The following is a 20,346-nucleotide window of genomic DNA, read 5'->3' on the forward strand; positions in this document are numbered from 1 at the left end:
ATTATTTCACTTTTTATTATGTACGATTTCAGAGAGGGATTCAAGCTCTCATAGCGCTTAAAATGTGTCATAAAGCGCACAATATCATCTTTGACCAAAATTATAATTAACTTTGAGGGATTTTCTTAGAGTGCCGGATGGCTATCCTGTTTAATATGCGTCCTGCAACTAGTTGTAGACATCCGCACGCATTGCGATGCGGTGGCCAAAGCTTCAAAATATTAATTATGACAGATCTCCGGAACAGGCTCGCACACACATATGTACTATGGAGCATGGCGCCTGGCGAATGCCGTTGGCGAAATTTGCATTTATATTAAAAACAAACAGCAAGGAGTCCGTGAATCTCGGCCAGAAGCCAGAAACCAGAAGCCAGAATCCGGGAACACTATGACAGCGCCAGCGACTTGCGGCGTAATCAAAGACACGTCACCAACAGGCCATGGACCAATTTGCAATCAACCGACACGCCCCACCACCCACCGACTAACGCCCACCGCCCATCAGCCAACCACCCCCGCATTCAGAGCCACCCACCGCAAAACTATTGCAGTAAACCAAAACTGATTTCGTGGTCCGGACTTTAATTACATCTCATATATCAGAGAGGCGAAAACTTGTCGTGCGGAAGGGAAGCGGGGATCGCATAAAAATGATTTCGTTTTGATTGCAATAACTCCCCCAATTTTCTTGGCTAATCCCCCACCACCCGCTGCCCCACCCACACCCCTTTTTGAGATGTGGCAAGTGCACTACTTGAGGGTTGTTCTACCCCCAAAAAATCGCCGCACAACACAAGTGTTGCCAATTGTTTGTAGCTATTTTGTCGGCGACAGCCTCCCAGAAATTGGCATCACAACCCCCAAAAATTATTAGATTTTATTGCATGTAGGAAAATGAAAATGGAAAATTTTTCATCACTCCTCGAGGAGCGGAGGGAAAAGTTGTGCGTAAGCGATTTATTGGAGAGCGTGACTGTCATTGTCCTGCGGCTGTTTTTAATATTTCCAAGTGGCTTTTGTGGCAAATTTTACGATTGTATTATGTAGTGTTCTGTGCATTTGCCATGGACCAGCTGGCTAACCCGTCTATCTGAACCCTCGGAAGGGTTGATTTCAGGATGGCCCCACAAAATGCAACGAGCCGTGAATATTTTGTCGAAATAAAAATTAGTTTGGGGATTTGCATTTGAATGGTAAGCGGGGGATGCATAGCTCCACAGTTGGAAAGTTGGCAAATGAAAGTTGGCTGGGAGTCCTGTCAACGGTTTCGGTGTATATAAATCTGTTTGCCATTTGCATATGTAATAAGTGCGAGGACATTCCACTGATGGCATACCCAGCATGATAATCAGGAAAAGGACCTCCTCCGAAAAAACAGAGAATATCAAACGAATTATGGTATGCTAAAATGAATGCAAATGAACACGAGCACTTTCGAAATACTGTGGCAAAGTGAGTGGTGTTATTATTGTGGCTGATATGAGATGGAACTGCTAGATTGCGATTATTCATTCTGCATTTTGAAAATATTATGCACTATATGTATAGCTGTACTCACTAAATGCACTATCAGTTTTTTTCGAAATTATCTAGGATGGTTGGTTTGCTTCATGCATAGATACTTTTGCATTCATATAATATTTTTTAAATTGGACAAAAACTCGAATTAATCCTCAATACCTAAAATGAAAGCACTGAACTATTTTCAGGTATTAAATATCTAAGGGTGACTTGAGAACGTGACTGTGTGGTCAGCTCAAGTGGAGATACGTATCTCGTATTTGCATCATATCTCACGGTTCATTCACGTACTCAAAGATACCATCTAAAGCTGCTAAGTGTAAGGGCAAACTAAGAGCCGGCACTTGAGGTAACTAGATCAGTCATCGGCAGTTGTTCAACCAGAGAATCGTTCTGCATTCTCTCGTATTTAATTATGGGGAAATTCTTCAATTTTCAGGCACCTACTTTAAAGACCATTCAGCGCACGCCCTTGTTAGCATACAAATGCGAACCTACCGAACCTAAATCCTCTTAAATGGACAAGACTTGCTATAATTTCCATTGAGGTTCATGTTCAGGTTCGGCATCAGGTTTGTTGTTCGGGGCAGGAACAGCTTGCTTTTGTCTACGAGAGCCGTCTGGCATTGGGTTACACAACTCCGAAAACTCAAACAGATGCCAGTCCGAGTTTCGTAGACTGAGGATGGGGCATTTAGCGCATCCTAACAACTGCTACATGACACCATATTATTAAATTAAATGCAGACACGCGTTCTCGGGCCACCAAAATCGTATGGTTCTCTAGCCTTTGGACTTGGTCGAACAGATGGAGCCGAAGTCTGCTGACCATTAATTCCGGCCAACTAAATGGTCAGCCGCAGTCTCCATGGCCGCCAAGTCGCAGCTTCTCCTTCAGCTTGTTAAACTAACAAGCCAGCATCGCGGTTCCAGGAAAGGCAATCAATAGATCTGTATACCGAGATAATGAAAACGAGCCAAATGAACGATTTTTAATTATACTTCTGATGGCCTGATGGCCTGGTAGCGATAAAGATCTGGTCACATATCATGTAACGTTAGGAAAATCTCTGACATTCAATGAGGGAATACGCATCTGCGGGATTAACTTTCTTCTTGGGTTGCATAATTTCATAATTCAAATGGAATATGTGAAGGTAAAAAGTCACCTGCGCACTGCTTGAGTTCAACAAAACACTCAGCAAAAAGTCTGATTCTTACTTAATAATAAAATACAAGAATTTAATATTTAAATTTATATAATATAGCTTCTAGCAATATCCATTATTTAGTTCGATGTACCTTTTGTTAATAATAGCTAAACTTTAATTGTTCTTTTTAAAATGGTTATTACTTTGAAGTAGCTCACTTAAGATTCATATTTTCTCTGAGTGTACAATCGCGACCTGTGCTGGAGTGCCCCTTGTCCTGATGATCATTGAACAATGATCGTGCCTCCTGCCGTCTGGCAGCTACCTGCGGCACTCGGGGCCACTTAGTGATTTTGGCCGTTGTTTGTTGACCAGGCCAAACAGCTGCCACTACTTTTTTTTCGGGTCCAGACGACTCCACAAAATTGATGACGACAGGTTGCCAGGGCAAAAATAAAAATGGTAAAGAACGATCGCAGAGGGCTGATCCCTTGGAACAGGGATTGGGATTCGAGAAGTCAGGATCGTCTGCTGATCTGACGTTAATCGACTAAATTGTAGCAGCTGAACTGTCAGTTTAGTTAAGTGGGCTGTGCCTCAACGGCGAAGAATACTTTTGGCTTGATGTATTGCTGGCCAACATATCGATGACGAGTTGGCGATAAAGTTCTTCCTGCCCAGACTAGATGTACATATATGCCGTGGCGCGCCTGCTCTCATTAGGTCCTTGATTAATGATAGTTCTGCTCTCGTTTGGGGCTTTATTGTCGCGCCTTTTGGCCAACGCAATTTTATTGCCTTCAATTTTGCAGTATCTATAGTGTCGCCGTCTTCATCGTCGCCCCAACTTCATCATCAGATTCTCGCTCGTTTCGGTTTCTTGTTCCTCGTCGCGTAATTAGTCTCGTTTGTTGTCATAAATTTTCAGTAAATTTTGTTGAAAAGTCGCATTTAATTGCACTGATTTACAGTTTTGTGTTTTTGCAGCTTGGTTGGCTGGGTTTTTGGTTTGGGTTTTTTGTTAGGTGTTTTACCACTTGCCTCACATAATTACGTGCAAAATTAATGATGCTTGTGCTGGGCTATGTGTAGCACTTTAAGCAGCGGAAGACAAATATTTCGGCTTTAGTTTTTATGATGTTTTCTTTTTTTTTTTGGGCCTGTTTTGCTGCCTTTCAAGCAGATCGTTAGCCAAATTTAATGAATTCAGCAGGTGCAATTTGATAATTCCATGTGAGAAGGATGTTGTCTGACTGCGATCCTGCGGTTAGAATGTGTAATGATGCTGAGAATGAAAGCAGAGCAGCAAGGTGCAACTCAGATTGATGGATGCGGTGTGCTCTTGACCGTAAATTATCGTTAGACACAATTTGTGGTCCATAATTTGGATTGGAAATGTGAAGCTTTGGCAGACTAATTTATTGAGATTGCTTAGCAAAATTATGGAATTTATTTCAGTTAAATTATTTGATAGAAACCTCGGACTTCGTCTTTCCTTTCAATTTCCTCTTTATTTCTTAATTGAATGTGCCCAACGAAAGTTGCTTTTCACAGCAGCTTATTTTATGAAATGGCGAAAAGCAATTAGTTTCCTTTGAGTAATAATTAATGGGTAAAGAGTAAGACCACTTCTTCAACTTTCCTTTGCATTTTTTGTTGCTTTGTAGAAGAGTTTATTCTCATTGATAATATTTCTGGCCACAAATTAAAATTCTATTAAAATTCCGCTCTACATTAAATACTCATCCAATATAGCTGATGATTTTCTTTATCATAGATCTAAAACAAAATAATGAACGGAATGTTATTACTTCAAAGCAGCATTCTCATCAGCCAAAATTCGACTTCTCATCGGGAGCTTCCCCGTCTGCAGAATAATTGAAACTCATCAAGTTTTATTTGGTTGTCGGAAGGTGGCGGCTTAGCCATCATTAATGCCCTTATCACGTACTTCAGGGCGACAGAAGCGACACCCCACAGCAAACCCCCCTCAATTACATATCCAATCCGAATGAATCCATCGAATCCTTGGCATTGTTCGGGGGAACACCTTACCCCAAGGATTTGTCTTAAAATTGCCACCCTTAATTACTTGTAAGCTTGCCCGGGTCATCCCCCAGAAAAAGTTCAGCCTGCTTGACTTTGCAATTTGGAAGTGCAGCGACTCCCACTTTCGCCCCCTCGTGCCAAGGACACCCCAGTGGGCTGACCATTGATTAAATTGATGATGTTTGATGACTCCTGAAGTCGATTTCATCGTAGATTTCGCCCGCTAACAATATGGATGTGGAAATGGGGACCACATATGGTGAACCACCCCCCGCTCATTACGCTGCATTCGACATGCATCAGGAAGCCTCTAAGTCAGATTTTGGAAGCGGATCTCTAACGACGCTACTGTTTGTGGGGCTAACACTATGCACTTAGAAAAATATATGAGGCTAGCGACTTATTCTAATATTTAAATCAATTTATAGCAGTGGTAAAGATATATAATGGTTTAAATGCATACAATTCCTACTTTTGTAATGTGGGGTGTGTAAATTTTATCCATTACCAAAAGTCGATGTGTTATAAATTTTATTTTATAGTGTAAAAAATACACAGGGCAAGAAATTTAATTTGGTTGAAAAAGGAAGTGAGAGAAGCGGCTCCATGGCTCTTCCCATATTAGTTGGCATGACTAGACTAGGTCAGCCGTCTTAGGCGGCATTCTTTTGAGCCTGAACTCCCTGCTGACCTTAATTAATCTTCGGAACTGAGATGACTGCGATGGGCTACACCGAACAGAACCTGGCACCTATATCCGAGTGGAATGCAACTGGCAACTTGGCACCGGCAACGTGCAACGTGCAACTTGCAACGCGACTGTGAAGCCAATGTTGATTAATGTGGCCGCGTGACTGGGCGGTATTTTACTATTTTTCCCAGTCGCTGTTCGGGAAATGAGTTGCACGAGGCGTGCTATCAACTAATTGCACCGCATTGTTGCGATGGACGAGATATCCAAAGGTACATATCGGGAGAAAAGTGGAAATTCCAATGCAATTGCCACAGAGAACTTCCGCATGGCAGACGCTGAAAGGCGAATCTCAATGCAAATATATCTCCCACCAGTTTGAGGGTCCATCGCTGACTTTGAGTCAAACTCGGACTCGGAGTGCTCCGGCTCCTTCTACGGATTGTGACAAACGTCCCGGGGGTGCAATATATTCCACAGACTGTAATGAAAGTGTGAATGAAATGCTCCATGGTTCCCCCGTTCGGTGCGGTACTCCTTTTGCCAGCACAAAAACGGATGTAGAAAGTTCAAATAGAATTTAACCCCAAGCGCATATTTATACCCATGTTTCCCACACCTCGCCGTCGCTTTCACACTTTCAGCGTAAAACAAATACCAAATGAGACAAGTGTGTGCGGGTGGGTTAAGTGTGCGGTGCCGGGGAATTCCCCCTTTTTTTCACCATATTAAACCCTTCTTTGGCTTGCTGAAGATGACCCAAGGTAAGAGGAGATTTCCTCGGTGGCTTTGCATGCAGGTGAAAAGCGGATTCAGCTTGCCAGCTACCTCTATGTACTTATTTTTTGTGTGTGTCTGCTGAAGGTTGTTAGCCCGGGGCCAGATGCGAAAGTTCAGCTGGATGATATGTCAATGATATATCAGGAAGTTAGGGAAAGTTGGGCCATTGCTGCAGCTTAAATTCGCTTCAACTAAAAGGTGATCACTTACCAAAGCATGTTGAAAGCCGGTTGTGGAAAATTCAAACGAAAATACATTATTTATAACTTAACAGACGAATATGATAGCATAGCCAGGAGCTTTTACTTTGCCTAATTGGTAAAAAGCGTGGGGAAGAGTATTTTAAGATGCAATAACTTATATAATTTATATTTTAAAGAATTTTGTGCGAAAAATTAAATTGAATTAATAATCTCTACGATCAAAATACCCAGCCAAAATGAGAGTTCACGTACATTTCGGCAAATTTCCATTTTCCTTGTCTCCTTCTCGTCTAAGCGCCTTCATGTTAATTAATTTTCCTGTCTAACTTTTCAATTCCAAAACGCGGTTGTCCACATCCTAGTCACTTTGAGTTCAGCCCCCGCCCCACCCCCTCTTCGAATGACAGATCACCGAAACCACTTGAGCCATATAGAGCCTGTCAGCTGAACTCAACCAGAACTCAGTTCAACTCAAGCCGAAACCGTAACACAAACCCAAAGAAACTATAACAATAAAGACCGGAAATTAAAGTGTGAAAGCGGCAGGCAGGAAGTTGCCTTGATTGCAAGTTTAGAAGTGAGGGGTGGGTGAATAAGTTTATGTACCTCCAAGCTGGTATCTCGCATCTGACAAATAGAAAAGTTTACAAATGCATTTCAACTGCCGGCTGAGAAACATAGGGATTCGGTTGAACTGGAGTTACGAGTAGTTTGAGTTGGCCGCCGTCCCTGATTGAATGTTAAACATTTAATTTAAACTTGTCCACAGGCAATCGCCCAACCCCAGAGTCCAATGCAACCCAAGCAACCCACCGAGCAAAACCAGAGTCGATGTGAGATTCGGATTTGAGACGTAATTTATGCACGCACATCAATTCAAATGCATCTAATTTGGTAAACAGACCGAGGAGATGGCGGGGCTGATTCGAAGGAGACCGATTTGCACTGCGAGAAATACTATTTTATATCACTCTTAAAATGATGAATATATTCAAACTATTTTGGTTCCGAAACCCAACACAAATGCCTTAGATTAGCAATATTACTATAACACACTTACAATTTGTACATTATTCTTAAATTCAGAATATGTTACTTTACTCTTAGTTGGAACTTTAAATTGGGTCCAATGTGATCACCCTTGCAGTGTCTTTTTTTCTCAGTGTCCCGACAAAGTTTCAGTCACACCTGCCTGGCACTCGACAGACAATCGGCTTAAAATAGTTTTCATTTGTTTTCGGCGGCGAGTGCAACATGTGGCATTGGCAACGCCACTAAGTAGCCCCAGTCTGCATCATCAGCATCTGTTTAGGGAGTCGCATCAGCCCCCTCCTCCTTCTCCAGAGCTCCTGTCTCTCCCAGTCCCGAACCACATCCATTTTGAGTAGTTCGTCTCGCCTCGCTTGGCTGCCGTACATGCAGCTCATTTAGTTGACATTTATTAACGTCACATAGCGCGCAATGTTTGACAATTAATTAGGCACTCTCAGATGCCGAAAGACGGGTCCTAAACTGCAGCTTCGGGTGCATGATGTACAAATATGCAGATACAGATACAGATACGAATGCCTAAATAGACACAGATACAAATGTCGGGGCATATGGGCAACTTGAACTTGAATTTCGATTTATTTCGAGTTCTGTTTGGGTCCTAAATTAGATCTGATTTAATTTCGAAGTGTTATTTTTTCACTGCTGCTATGTTCGAAAATAATCGATGGTATATAAGTAGTGTTCTTATTGTTCGTTTGATTAAAACATTATCTAATGTTCTATAAATAATATAATAATTATCTGATAATCTGAACAAATAAAGCTAGATTCGATATAGATCTCAAATTCGTTTAATCCCTACCGCAAGCACACTGCAAAATTCTCATTATGGAAGTTCCCTTTAGGGCGAATAATTTTAATCTGCTAATTCAACAATCATTCAATTTTAAACCCCCTTAAGAGATGCCACTTGAGTTCCTCCCTTTTTGGTCCTGTTCCTGCTCGCAAGGAATGCAAACGAACTGCCCCGAATCACAGCAATTTTCAAAGTAAACAGACAGAAATTTTTTCCTCAGAGTTATCCAGGCAGAGTGAGAAAAAGCGAACTTTTATTTATAAAACACTCGAAACGAGAAAAAATGTCCAAACTGTTTTTCGGGCATATTGACGCAAGGATTTCCCAGGCCGGCAAAGATGGGGAAAAAATAAAAAACTATGAAAAGCAATGCAATGTGAAGAGATCAAACAGTCGGCTGAAAGTCCTACGCTTGGGCCAAAAGTTTGTTTTGCTTTTTTCCTTTTTGGCAAATGTCACATGAAAAATGCGTTTGCTGTTTGCCAAAAATGCCGGCACTTTGCATGGCTCACCCTCGCTCTCGGAAAATCAGTCGGAAAAGCTCTACCCCCAGGACATTCTATTCTTCAGCTTCTCAGTTCATCCAAAAGGATGGTGGTGTTGGTCTTCTTGCACGAAATTTCCATTTAATGTGTTTGCCCAAAGTATTAAAAGGCAAACGACGATTGAGTATCGGAAAGTAGTAAAGCAAAGTTGGGAGCGAAGCTCTGGGGTGTCCATGAACATAACACTGGAGTTGCACTCCTTGCTCACACCGGGAGAAAATTCGTATTAATCTAATTAGATGTAGCTAAAATGGTTTCTTAGATAATTAATAAATTTCGATAATTATAGAAGTTGAAATCAAGAATTTAAAGAGTATCTTTTGCACATGAAAGCCACTTACGCAGTCTCAATTGATTAGAAATTAATTAAAATTATTTACAACGAAAAAGAAATCCACGGCTTTTAACTATGAACTAGTCTCGAAAGGCTTACCAATTTAGGTGGCATTTCTCGCAGTGCAGAGACAAACTCCCCGACTGACTGCTGAGTGATTGCCATGATAAGTGGCCCATTATGATGCCAGTTTGCACAGCGAGATTGCTCTGCGCTCCATTGGAGTTGGCCATAGTCATAGCCCCGGCCATCGACCATCGGCATCACCCTCCTTCGATTCGTCTTTAATGCATATCAGAGTGGGCAAACTTTTTGGCCAAAAAGTGCGTCATTGTCCGTTCGCTTTTCGTTGTCTTTTGGCCAGGGCCCGCTCCTCCTCCGGTCCAAGTCCTCCATCAACCGACTCCTGGCCAGTGTTCCTTTTGCAACGTCTGTTGACAAAAGACATTTAATTTTCCCGCCGCCTGGCGTCGTCGCTCGTCTTTGGCCTCCTGTGCGTGGAGGGCGAGTATCTGTATCTGGACTGGGGCTATGCAATAAAGTTAGTCGTCGTCGTGGTTTCTTTTCAGCTCTTTTTCGAATGGCCCTCGTCGCGTCTTTCCTTTGCTCCATTTTTGTCTCCGCCGGCTAGCGAAAACTTTGATAAGTGAAATTTATTGTGGGTGCTTTGTGTGTCCACTATGATGGTTACACCGAAAAACATTCAGATACTTTAAATATTTCATAAGAAAATTATTCATTTTCATGTCGCAAGTAGTGATGAACAGGAATTGGGCACTTGGGATAAATTGAAACTAGTAAGTATATTTAAATACATTATTTGGGTAACTATTACTAATCTTTTCCTCTTTTTTCAGTGTACCCCCACTGGAGACAGAAGAATGTCCAACTGATGGCGCTCTTAATGTTTTACGGCATTCAGTTGATGTTTATTATTTGCAGCATAAATCAGCAGGGCAATAACTGCAGGGGGATCCTCCAGCGATCTGTTTAGCGATCCTATGCAATCATTCGCACTACCAGCATTCCTCAACCCATGACCAACATCCTGTATAGCAATTTAAATAGCCACTGGCTGGCATCAACCCCCGATGGAAACTCATTAATTTACGTAAAATCCACTTAACTTCTTTCCCGTACGCAATAAATTCCACAACTTTGCGCCTCATCAAACGAAATGAATGCCGAAATTTACCACGCGACAAAGTCAGACAATAGAATAGATAGAAATCTACATGAAGTAGACGCCACGTCGCCGCTGAATTTCGGAACATGTGGTGTTATGATGAGGATTGGGACCTTTAAACCACTGAGCCACCGAACCACCACCCACCCGGCAGCCACCCACCCCATAGAGCTCTGCAGAGCCACCCCAAATCCACGGACTTTGGTAGTCCGAAAAAGGGTGCATTGATATGCGTAAGCGAAGCGATTTTTCCAGCCTGCTTTGTGGGGGAATTCCCCCGGAAGATCGAAGGTCCGGAAGAATTACGTGCCGGCAGAGCGTAGAACTCATGCCAATGCATTGCCATCATTTCAGGCAATTGTCAAACAAAACGCCGGCTGGGTGGTGGGTGGATAAATTAGATTTTTACTTGCGCACAATTGCATAAAGCCCCAGGCCCAAAAGCCCGACAATGTAATCCTCAGAGGACCTAGTCGTAAATATTCATTGCATACGGCCGGGCGTTTGAGCTTAAAGTTCTATCACTCACCTCCAACCCAAGCAGCCCCTCGTCCCCACAAAGCAGCTCCCCTTCCCTTTGTTCCTTGGGTGTTTTTTTTCAAGGTCTTTGCCAAATTTTGGGGCGGCAGCAATTTCATTTTCGAACCACCCACCCAATGTCCTTGGCGTGCGCTACCCCCCCAAAAAATCTTGGGGGTTGGACTTAGCCGGCAAGGGTGTCGAACTATAAATTGTACCTTTTGTTGCAGTTTTTGCCTGAATATCTTGAAGATTCGGGGGAATGGGACCTCCGGCGCTGGCAACCCTCAACGTGCGATGTCTTTAATAAATGTTTGGATGTTTCGTTGCGAGATTAAGTGGATTCCGTTTATGGCATGAGTAATGATGGATGCATAATGCGCACGTATGTGACAGGTGCGGGGTGTGGGAACTCTGTAGTGGCTGCGGTTTGCTGGGATAAATAATGGGTGGAGAAAGTACCGGGCTTCGGAAATATAATATATTTATCTTTAATAATTTGGAATTTTTTGCTTGAAAAATATTTTTGTTTTTAGCTAATTCTAATTTATTTTTCTGAGTATACACAGCTAGAAAAACCCACAAAGCAAGTAATCTTATTTAATACAAAAAGTATTTGGTCGAAGTTCTAACAAACTTCCATGGCTCAATATGATATTTTGATTAACAGAAAATAGTTTGGACCATCATAATCTTATCCTTACTTACAAATACAAATATTTAGTGGATTTACCTTAAAGGGCTAAGATATCTAGATCCTAAGTGAATTAATAATGACAATAATTTTATATTTATTTTTTAATAAATATAGATAAGATTGGGATATTTCTAGTGGTATAAACGAAAACTTCATTCTCGTGTAAGTGTTCCACTTTCAACTAATATGTTACGCTTTAAAATAGCCATGCCAGTATACATATTGCCATTTCGCCTATTAAGTAATCAGTTGTTTCATAGACATGGAAGATATCGCGTCAGTTCTAAATTACTGTTTTAAATACATTGTTTTACCCCTGTGGATATTTATTGTACTTCTGCTGCTGCACAGAGATCTGAGCAGTTGGGATGGCCTGATGGGACCACTTTCTCATCCGGGATTGGGCGAAAATGGATCTGCCTCCTATTTAAGTGTTCCATCTTGGGAAATCGATGCGTATACGCAGGGTTGGCGGTATTACTTATATAACGCTTGGCTGGCGGAAAGAATTCCTCTAAGGCGTTCTTTGCCAGACTTACGAGATCCACGATGCCTGAAGTTTGAATACGATGAGGATTCTGATGAGATGAAATCTGCCAGTATTATTATGATATTCAGAAACGAACAGCTCGTGGTACTCTTAAGAACATTACATAGTTTGGTGGAAAGGACTCCAAAATACCTATATATCGAGCTTATTCTGGTGAACGATCACAGTGATATGGACTTTTGGAAAGATAAAGTATCGCTCAGCTTCTTCGACAACTATGTGCACAGGTATATTCATCCAAATGCGAGAGTTCTTCACCTGTCTGAACAAGTGGGCCTAATCAAGGCTCGCATTTTGGCCGCCTCCGAAGCCAAGGCCGAAAACTTGGTGTTCGTGGATGCACAAGTGGAGTTTACAAATGGCTGGTTATCCCCATTACTTGATACCATTGCGGAGCAAAGTTATACCGTGGCCACTCCCATTCTAGATAATCTGGACGAGCAGACTTTGGCCTACCAACGATCTATAGAAAGACGAGGAATGTACGATTGGAGCTTAACTCGTAGGGAAGTGCCTTTATCTAGAGCGAGGAGGTCGCACCTTCCTCGGCCCTACGAAGTGGCTGCCGTAAGGACTTCCGTTTTTGCCATTTCAGCTCTCTGGTTCCAGGACATCGCGAACTTCGATAGGAATCTCCGGGGGTTCGGTGCTGCTGAGCTGGAGCTCAGCTTCAAAGTATGGTGTACTGGTGGTCGAATAGTTCAAGTTCCCTGCTCCCGAGTTGGGCACTTGCAGCCCAAGGATGAGGACTACCTAAAACGATATGGAGATCTCCATGAAATGGGTGAACAAAAATCAAGGGTATGTACAAAGGAAACAAGAATGAAATCAATCGCGAAATGTTGTTTTAAATATATGATTTTTCCAGAACCTCAAACGCATTATAGAAGTGTGGACAGGAGATCTAAAATCAGCCATTTATAAATACCAGCCGCATCTCCTGAATATCTCAGAGGGGGATCTCAATGAACCGCGAAAACTATATAAGCAAAACGAATGCAAGTCGTTTAAGGAGTTTATAAATGATATAACGCCAGGTCTCAGACACGTTACGGCCCTAAATCGAACGGATTATGCCTCAGGACATGTTAAAACCCTTGGATTTCCCAAAAAGTGTTTGACCATCAATGCAAAAAGTCAGCATTTATTTCTAGAACGCTGCAGTACAAATAATACTCATCAAAACTGGACGCTAACCTATGTTAAAGATCTACGCGTGGCTGGTATTATTTGTGCAGAAGTGCAACCCAATTTGAGGTTGGGATACAACTTGTGCCACAGCCTAGGAGGTCGGCAAAGTTGGCATTATGATTTGGTAAGCAATCAACTAATAGGCAACACAAAGTGTCTGGAATTTGCGGATGAACTTAATATTTTTCTTGCTATTTGCAACGCCGCGAACGAAAAACAAAGGTGGATTCTCGATAATATTAATCTTAGTGTAATGCAATCAGCAAATACTTTAGTATAGATTTTATATCAAAGAACTATAGAGTTAAGCCTTATGATAGCTGTAAGGTCCGCAGGTTCTAAAGTATATGAAGTTCAAGATATATTTATAAGATTTTCGGAATTGGTTCATAATTCTTAAACATTAGTTGTAGCTTTAAAGGAATAAACGTTAATCCTTTTGAAAAATCAAAACTAGAGTTACTAAATTTAAGAATTCCATAAGTTTAGCGGTTAACACTTGAGCAAACATCCCTGTTGCGGCCTCGTTTGAAGTCCTGCACATTAGTGAACATCCATCGTTGTTCCGTCACTTGAGAATCGCAAGCACTTAAAATGAGTTCAACTTTATTGACATCAATTTGTAGACATTTGTTTCCGTTGGCCACAAATGAGCTGTGCTGGTAATTATAGTGCCATGGATTTTTCGTCAATTTTTTAGTGCATTTCGTAGCCCGCACATTATTTTTATAGTCCACATCCAGGCACATGTTACCATGTTTCAGTTGACAACGAGACGTCAGTGTCCAGTCCTCGAAATTGGTTGGGAGGCATTTCCTTATGACAGGAAATCCTCCCTTGATCGATAAGCAAAAATGTGGCGCCACAAAGGGCATTATTTTACCTATCGCATAGTTGGTAAGACCAGCATGAAGAATGTGGTTCCTAATTTGCGGCGCCACTTGGCTTCTATACCATCCAAAGGATTTGCAGTTCAGTCGGCGTCGTAAGTCCCGCGGCTTGTCCAGCGATTCTGTAGTAAGGTTTCTCAACTTGGGATTGTATCGATAAAAGTGCAGCTTATACTCGTCCAACCAGACATCTACAACACGCTTAAAGTTCTGCAAAGTAATTAAAACCCGGAAAAGAAATTAATAACATATGAAATTTTAAGGAAATATGTGAATTGTTTCGGCTATAATTTTGTAATATTAACCAACCTTTTGGACTTGTAAACTGGGATTTCTATTTGGTGCCATCTGGGCCTCAAGCTCATCGCGTTTATAGATTATTCCTACTCGTGAACAGGGAACAGCGAGGATGAGACCACCACACTGCCACACCTTGAGGCTGAGTTCCAGAGCATCGCCTCCGTAGTCCCGGAGTCCTTCATCCCATCCCCCAAGATGCCAGAACCACTTGCGATCAATGGCAAATACACGACCCTCCAGTTGAGAGGATGGGTATGGCTTGGGAAGGCTATTCCACGAGTGCTGATCCAGGGGCAGAAAAATGTGATCCAACTGCCAATCGAAGGCCATTTGCTCAGGTTCCACCAGTTTCTGGTAGGCAAACGATTCTCTAGATATGGCATCAACAAGAGGCTCAGTGACAGTCTGGTTGTTCAACAGTATGGGTTCAAGTAGAGGAGGAAGCCAACCCTTTGTGACCTCCATGTGGCCATTGAGAAATACGAGAATATCTCCAGTCGCTATACTAGCTCCAGTCAAACGTGCTTGAATAATTCCCATCAAAGATTCCATATCCAGCTGAATAACTATGGGAAATTTATGATGAATGTGCCGGATAAGATCAATATCGGGATGCCCATCATGAACCAGTACTATTTCCTTGAGTAAATGGGGTGATGTTTGCGTAATAACGCTGTAGATGGTTCTCAGCAGAGTGTGAGGATGCTCCTGTTGGATGGCTATAACTATGCTAACAGTAACCCTTTTTTCTGAACTATAGTTGAATCTGAGGCATCTTTAAAAAAGTATTTAGTACATGTAATTAAATTGGTTTGCTTACTGTACTTACTGTGGATCCCTATAGTCTTCTAGAGCTCTTTTCAACGGGATTCTTTCTGATAGCCAGGCATTGTATTGATATTTCTCATTCTGTAGTTCAGCATCAACTAAATCAGTTTCTGTCATTTGCAAATGCGCTTCTTTCCCAAGTTCGCCAAGATTTCGTATTGAAAAGTATTCAAAGTCAACTATGGGGTTTGACAAGTTATCTGTATACAAAAACCAGATAAATAGAGTAATTATACAATATACTAAAATGAAAATCGCACAGCTACACGGTGTACCAAATAGTAGTGTTCTCATTATGATTAAAATTAGACTGAAATAAATATTAAAAATAACTGTTAAAGGCCTTCGTCAATTCGGTTTGGATGGAACAAATTCATTCGATAGTGTATTTGGGGAAGTAAAGACTATCGGATACCCAACACTTTTCATATTCATTTGCGCTTACATAACTAATTGAGTATATAAAAAGGTACCTTGTAAGATATTTACTAACCAGTACATTTCATTGTCTTAAGACAGGATTTATTAAAGTCATTTGTCGTTAGCTTTTATGGCAAAACGTCTGAAACCCACTCCAATGGCCTTCAGAAATTTTAATATGCCCTCCCCTGATCTGCTCATTGAGCCACCGAATCGAAAACTTTCTCAGCGTATAAGATGGGATTACTGGTGTGGAAGACCAAGACCGCTCTCGTCATGCTCTCAGTTGGCCAGCTTCAGTCTTGGCCAAAACGCTGTGCGGTTTAAGCCGAAAGTTTACTGTCCGTTCCGGAGGGCTGTGTTTGTTTCTGTGATACGATGTGCCTGGACATTTGGAGGCACAAGAAGAAGGTGTTGCCGCTGCTACTGCTGATGGCCATCGGCAGTATTATCTACTATCTATATACCCTGAAATTGGAGCTGGAGCGTGATGAAAGTGCAACTTCGACCACTTCTCGTTTGGAGCGTGACATAAGGGATCTGCAGGCGGTCTTCGAGTCGGAGGTCATTCCGGATCTGGGAGCATTGGGTCGACCGGCGCGGGGTAATTGGACTGAGGAGCAGCTGGAGACCATCGCCAAAAGTCAGCGTGAAACGGGTTACAATGCTTGGCTCTCCAAGCGCATCTCACCTGAGCGATCGCTCTACGACATGCGACATCGCAGGTGAGTGGCGAGAGAATAAGCTTTAAGAGCTTGCAGAGCGCAAATCGGTAGCATTATAAGAGTGGCATACGATTCAGTACTGTCGGTGCTTTAATGAGACATTTCTCAAACAAAACAAATTTAATTGATGTTTAAGCAGAAATTGTCTAGTTAATGCAAAATTCAGATCCAATAATTTACTAGCAATTACATCTTCTATCATATTAGGAAACGATTGTTATAACTGGACACACTTTATATCTTAGTATATTTATAAAAATAGCTAATATTTTCTTTAGTCATATTTTAAATATTAAGAGGATACATTATTATTAATATATTATTTAAAATACTTATTATTTAAAGTACTTATGGCTAAGATCCTATACACGCTTTACTTCGTAGTTTCTTCATATAAATAGCTAACTAGTCATCACTGTTAATATGATAAGACTCTCTGAATTTTGTGATCTTTCAACAGCTGCAAAAAGCTCAAGTACCCGCTGGAAAAGCTCCCGTCGGTCAGTGTGGTGATAACGTATCACAATGAGGAGGCGAGCGTGCTGCTGCGAACACTGAGCAGCTTGAGGAGCCGGACTCCGATCCAGCTGCTCCGAGAGGTTATCCTGGTGGACGACGGGAGCACCGAAGTGGACGAGAAGCTCAACGACTTCATTAAGATCAAGTTCCTGAATATGGTGCAGCACCGCAGGATCACAACCCAGGTGGGTCTGATGCATGCGAGAGTCGTGGGCGCGGAACTGGCCCTGGCCGATGTCCTGGTCTTCCTAGACTCCCACGTGGAGGTCACCAAAGGTTGGCTGGAGCCGCTCATTGCTCCCATTTTGGAGGACAACAGGACCTGCACTACTCCTATTATAGACACCATTGACTTTGATAACTTTGCCTACAGAAGAGGCAAGCCGTCAAGGGGCTTTTTTAACTGGGAATTTAACTATATTCAGCTTCCACTTCTCAAGGAGGAGGCGGTTGCCATGCCGGCTCCGCATAAGAATCCCATAATGAATGGTGGTCTCTTTGCTATTGGACGTGAGTGGTTCTCTGAGCTCGGTGGCTACGACAAGGGCTTGAAGATCTGGGGAGCCGAGCAGTTCGAGCTGAGTCTTAAGCTATGGTTGTGCGGAGGACAGATCCTAGAAGTCCCCTGCTCTAGGGTTGGTCATCTCTTTAGAGACGGAAATTTCCAAGTTCGCTATACCAATAAGGATAAAAATAGCGAGAAGAAATTAATTTCAAGGGTGAGTTCCGTTTATGTTCAGTACCATAATATATTATACAAAATAGTTTGAATGTAAAATAATGGCACAAGCCAACTAAATTATTTTTTAGAACTACCGCCGAGTGGCTGAGATTTGGTTAGATGAATACAAGGACAAGTTGTATGCCAACATGCCACATTTAACAGTGATTCCGGTGGGCAATCTCGCCGAGCAACGAGCCCTTAAGAACCGCCTCCACTGCAAGCCTTTCAAGTGGTTTTTGGATAACCTCGCAACGGATTTCCTCAATCTGTATCCCATATTAGATCCCGCAGAATACGCTTCGGGAGTATTACAAAGTAGAGCATTACCGAAACTCTGCCTGGATCGCAAAGATCCTAGTCATGGTCAACCCAAATTAGCTCCTTGTAGTTCGGACCACGTATTCCCAAGTCCAGAGCAGTATTGGAGCCTAACTAATCATAGGGAGTTGCGTTCTGGATTCTACTGCTTGGAGGTGCGCAATCACGGAGTGAATGTTCATATATACCAATGCCATGGTCAGAGTGGAAACCAGTTCTGGTCCTTCGACTCCAAGACCCATCAGGTAATCTCTGGCCAAGAGCAGAACTCCAGACATTGCCTGGAGGCCCAGCCGGAATTAAATGCGGTTACTTCGAGTGTCTGTGATCCGAAGAACCATAAGCAACAGTGGAAATTCGGATATCTGAATAGCCAAAGACTGCAACATTTTTGGGATAATATTAAGACACAATAGGAGAATTTTACGGCATTGTCGAAAGCTATGTCCATAACTGCCGAATATTATTTGTAAATATTACTACTTATATTTTGTTATTTAGGAGAGAGCATGTAAGCGTATATTTCTACAATAACTGGAATAACTTAAGAATATTTGTCTTAATTACATTATAAAGACCCATCATGCAGTTCTATTTTCGAGTCCCATCCTTTCATTTTCAAAGCCCAAGTTGAGCGGCACTCCAAAAACTCGAGTTTTATATGCAAAGTAGTACAGATCATAAATGTTGAGAATATACTGAACATGAAAGCATATTGAATGCAAAGAGACCGGCAAGTTCATCTGAAAAGAATCCGGCAAAAAATAAAAAATTTTATGAGCTAATCAATAACTCAGTTTTAAAAACTCACATCTTTCACTGGATAGTATGAATGTTCCAAAAAATACTTGTGGTGTTCTAAGGATTCATTCATAGCTGATCCCAAATGCAAATCCGCTTCGAAAGGCAGGAATCGATGTCCCTGAAACTCATCTCGACTATCCCCGGCTATCACATTGACATTTGTGAGACATCGACCCAGTTCCTTAGTGAAATCATTTCCTTTCGTCTCCGAACTGCAAATACTTTCGTTGGTCAGGGCCATGAGTGCAAATCGCTTAAGAGCAGCTGCACTGAAGACAATCCCGGAACTTTCTAGCATAAAGACCTATAAATTAATAAAAAATATATGTAATCAGGGTAATAAAAGTGAAACTTCTTTAAAGTTAAGTAATTATTTAGAGTTATTAAGTTAGGAAATAAAATAAGACGCTAACTTACCAGACCATTGGGTGTTCGCAGCTTGCATCCAAAGTAGATGAGCTCCTTGGGACTATATGTCTTTAACATGTGACGAAGATTTTCCACGACTACAAAACTGAAAAGTCAATTTATTAGCACTCAGAGTATTAGTTTTCCATTCAAAATTCGTCATTATTACTTATCGTCGTTGCAGTAGAGGAACCAGTCCCCCTGATGGAAGTGATACTTGTAGACGTACTCCAGATAGGCTCTCATTCGGTGCCATTTGTCATTCATATGCATAAATACCGCCGGTTCCAAGTAGTGATTAATGTCATCGCTGACGAAAAGATAGTGATCGCAGTGCCTGACCCAAGTCCGATGGATGTGAATTGCGGTATGTTCGTGGCGATATGCATAGGTGGAGATAATGCAAAAAATCCTAGAGGGCGGCGGACCATAGCTTTCGACGACTTCTCGAGATTTCGAGTTCCCTGGCAGGTGCAACATTAGCGTATAGAACATAGTGCCCAGGATAAGCAGATAAATTGCATTCTTTCCGCCCAGGAAGAGGCGCCGTGTACTGAACAGTCGTGGCATTTCTAAACGATTACTGCAATCGGCGGTTCAGGTGGTGGAACTATTGGCGCTGGGTGGTCCGTCGACAATTTAATTATATTGAGTGCTTTTGTCTGTCGGAGCTGCCTTTGGTCTCCCTTTGCCCGCCGCATACAAATTGCCTTTTTCAATTAGAATTATTAACCCACCTGACGACTCGGGCATCGAAGACGCTTTGCCATCGTCTTTCATTGATGATAATGGCTTTCAAGTTGATGCAAAACTTTGCAGTTGAAAGTGAAGGGGCGAGTGGGTCGCTACATCCGGAAGGGTTTGGTCAGTTCATAAAGTGTTGCGTAAACTACACAAACTTTAAGTGGAGTATCGATTACTGGGCCCCCACATCTGGCGGTCATGTTTCTCGTATTTCAACAAACTTCGTGGAATCCGAAACTACAACTCTTTACACGATTTAAACACGTTTCTAGATTTGCATAGATACTCGTATATATTTTTAGACATCCCAAAATAACACAGCACGGTCACATATATTTTGAAAATATTATTCAATCGCCTATCTCTTTTGTTGCGAAAACAAAAGACACACAAATGTT

The 20,346-nt window shown here is 41.9% G+C and overlaps 4 protein-coding genes across 4 annotated transcripts; 2 read left to right on the forward strand and 2 right to left on the reverse strand.

Annotated features, from left to right (window-relative positions):
* Positions 1 to 11,789: 11,789 nt before the first annotated feature.
* LOC6738188 (putative polypeptide N-acetylgalactosaminyltransferase 12) lies at positions 11,790 to 13,635 on the forward strand. Its single transcript, XM_016171539.3, has 2 exons — positions 11,790 to 12,878; positions 12,946 to 13,635. Exons 1-2 carry the CDS (start codon positions 11,790 to 11,792, stop codon positions 13,546 to 13,548), a joined length of 1,692 nt encoding a protein of 563 aa, XP_016032017.1. The 3' UTR covers positions 13,549 to 13,635.
* LOC6738189 (putative polypeptide N-acetylgalactosaminyltransferase 11) lies at positions 13,627 to 15,592 on the reverse strand. The gene is made up of 3 exons (XM_002084966.4): positions 15,288 to 15,592; positions 14,468 to 15,233; positions 13,627 to 14,368 (listed from the first exon to the last, which is right to left on the reverse strand). Exons 1-3 carry the CDS (start codon positions 15,578 to 15,580, stop codon positions 13,754 to 13,756), a joined length of 1,674 nt encoding a protein of 557 aa, XP_002085002.2. The 5' UTR covers positions 15,581 to 15,592; the 3' UTR covers positions 13,627 to 13,753.
* Positions 15,593 to 15,979: 387 nt separating this feature from the next.
* Positions 15,980 to 18,781, forward strand: LOC6738190 (polypeptide N-acetylgalactosaminyltransferase 8). The gene is made up of 3 exons (XM_002084967.4): positions 15,980 to 16,431; positions 16,892 to 17,669; positions 17,761 to 18,781. The coding sequence occupies exons 1-3, from the start codon at positions 16,085 to 16,087 to the stop codon at positions 18,406 to 18,408; spliced, it is 1,773 nt and encodes a 590-aa protein (XP_002085003.1). The 5' UTR covers positions 15,980 to 16,084; the 3' UTR covers positions 18,409 to 18,781.
* On the reverse strand, positions 18,574 to 20,263 carry LOC6738191 (glycoprotein-N-acetylgalactosamine 3-beta-galactosyltransferase 1). Its single transcript, XM_016169479.3, has 4 exons — positions 19,374 to 20,263; positions 19,214 to 19,310; positions 18,804 to 19,100; positions 18,574 to 18,735 (listed from the first exon to the last, which is right to left on the reverse strand). The coding sequence occupies exons 1-4, from the start codon at positions 19,772 to 19,774 to the stop codon at positions 18,574 to 18,576; spliced, it is 957 nt and encodes a 318-aa protein (XP_016032018.1). The 5' UTR covers positions 19,775 to 20,263.
* Between the last annotated feature and the right edge of the window lie 83 nt (positions 20,264 to 20,346).

The sequence above is a fragment of the Drosophila simulans genome, chromosome 3L (genome assembly GCF_016746395.2).
Source record: "Drosophila simulans strain w501 chromosome 3L, Prin_Dsim_3.1, whole genome shotgun sequence".
NCBI classification, from domain to species: Eukaryota; Metazoa; Arthropoda; class Insecta; order Diptera; family Drosophilidae; genus Drosophila; species Drosophila simulans.

Bases quoted from the DNA above. Each gene is read 5' to 3' on its own strand.
- LOC6738188 (XM_016171539.3), top strand. From the start codon at position 11,790: ATGGAAGATATCGCGTCAGTTCTAAATTACTGTTTTAAATACATTGTT. The intron at 12,879-12,945 runs GTATGTACAAAG...TGATTTTTCCAG, and splicing joins TGGGTGAACAAAAATCAAGG to AACCTCAAACGCATTATAGA.
- LOC6738189 (XM_002084966.4), bottom strand. From the start codon at position 15,580: ATGAGAACACTACTATTTGGTACACCGTGTAGCTGTGCGATTTTCATT. The intron at 15,234-15,287 runs GTAAGTACAGTA...ACTTTTTTAAAG, and splicing joins GAAGACTATAGGGATCCACA to ATGCCTCAGATTCAACTATA. The intron at 14,369-14,467 runs GTTGGTTAATAT...ATTACTTTGCAG, and splicing joins CCAGTTTACAAGTCCAAAAG to AACTTTAAGCGTGTTGTAGA.
- LOC6738190 (XM_002084967.4), top strand. From the start codon at position 16,085: ATGTGCCTGGACATTTGGAGGCACAAGAAGAAGGTGTTGCCGCTGCTA. The intron at 16,432-16,891 runs GTGAGTGGCGAG...ATCTTTCAACAG, and splicing joins TACGACATGCGACATCGCAG to CTGCAAAAAGCTCAAGTACC. The intron at 17,670-17,760 runs GTGAGTTCCGTT...ATTATTTTTTAG, and splicing joins AGAAGAAATTAATTTCAAGG to AACTACCGCCGAGTGGCTGA.
- LOC6738191 (XM_016169479.3), bottom strand. From the start codon at position 19,774: ATGCCACGACTGTTCAGTACACGGCGCCTCTTCCTGGGCGGAAAGAAT. The intron at 19,101-19,213 runs GTAAGTTAGCGT...ATTAATTTATAG, and splicing joins TGCGAACACCCAATGGTCTG to GTCTTTATGCTAGAAAGTTC. The intron at 18,736-18,803 runs GTGAGTTTTTAA...GATTCTTTTCAG, and splicing joins CATACTATCCAGTGAAAGAT to ATGAACTTGCCGGTCTCTTT.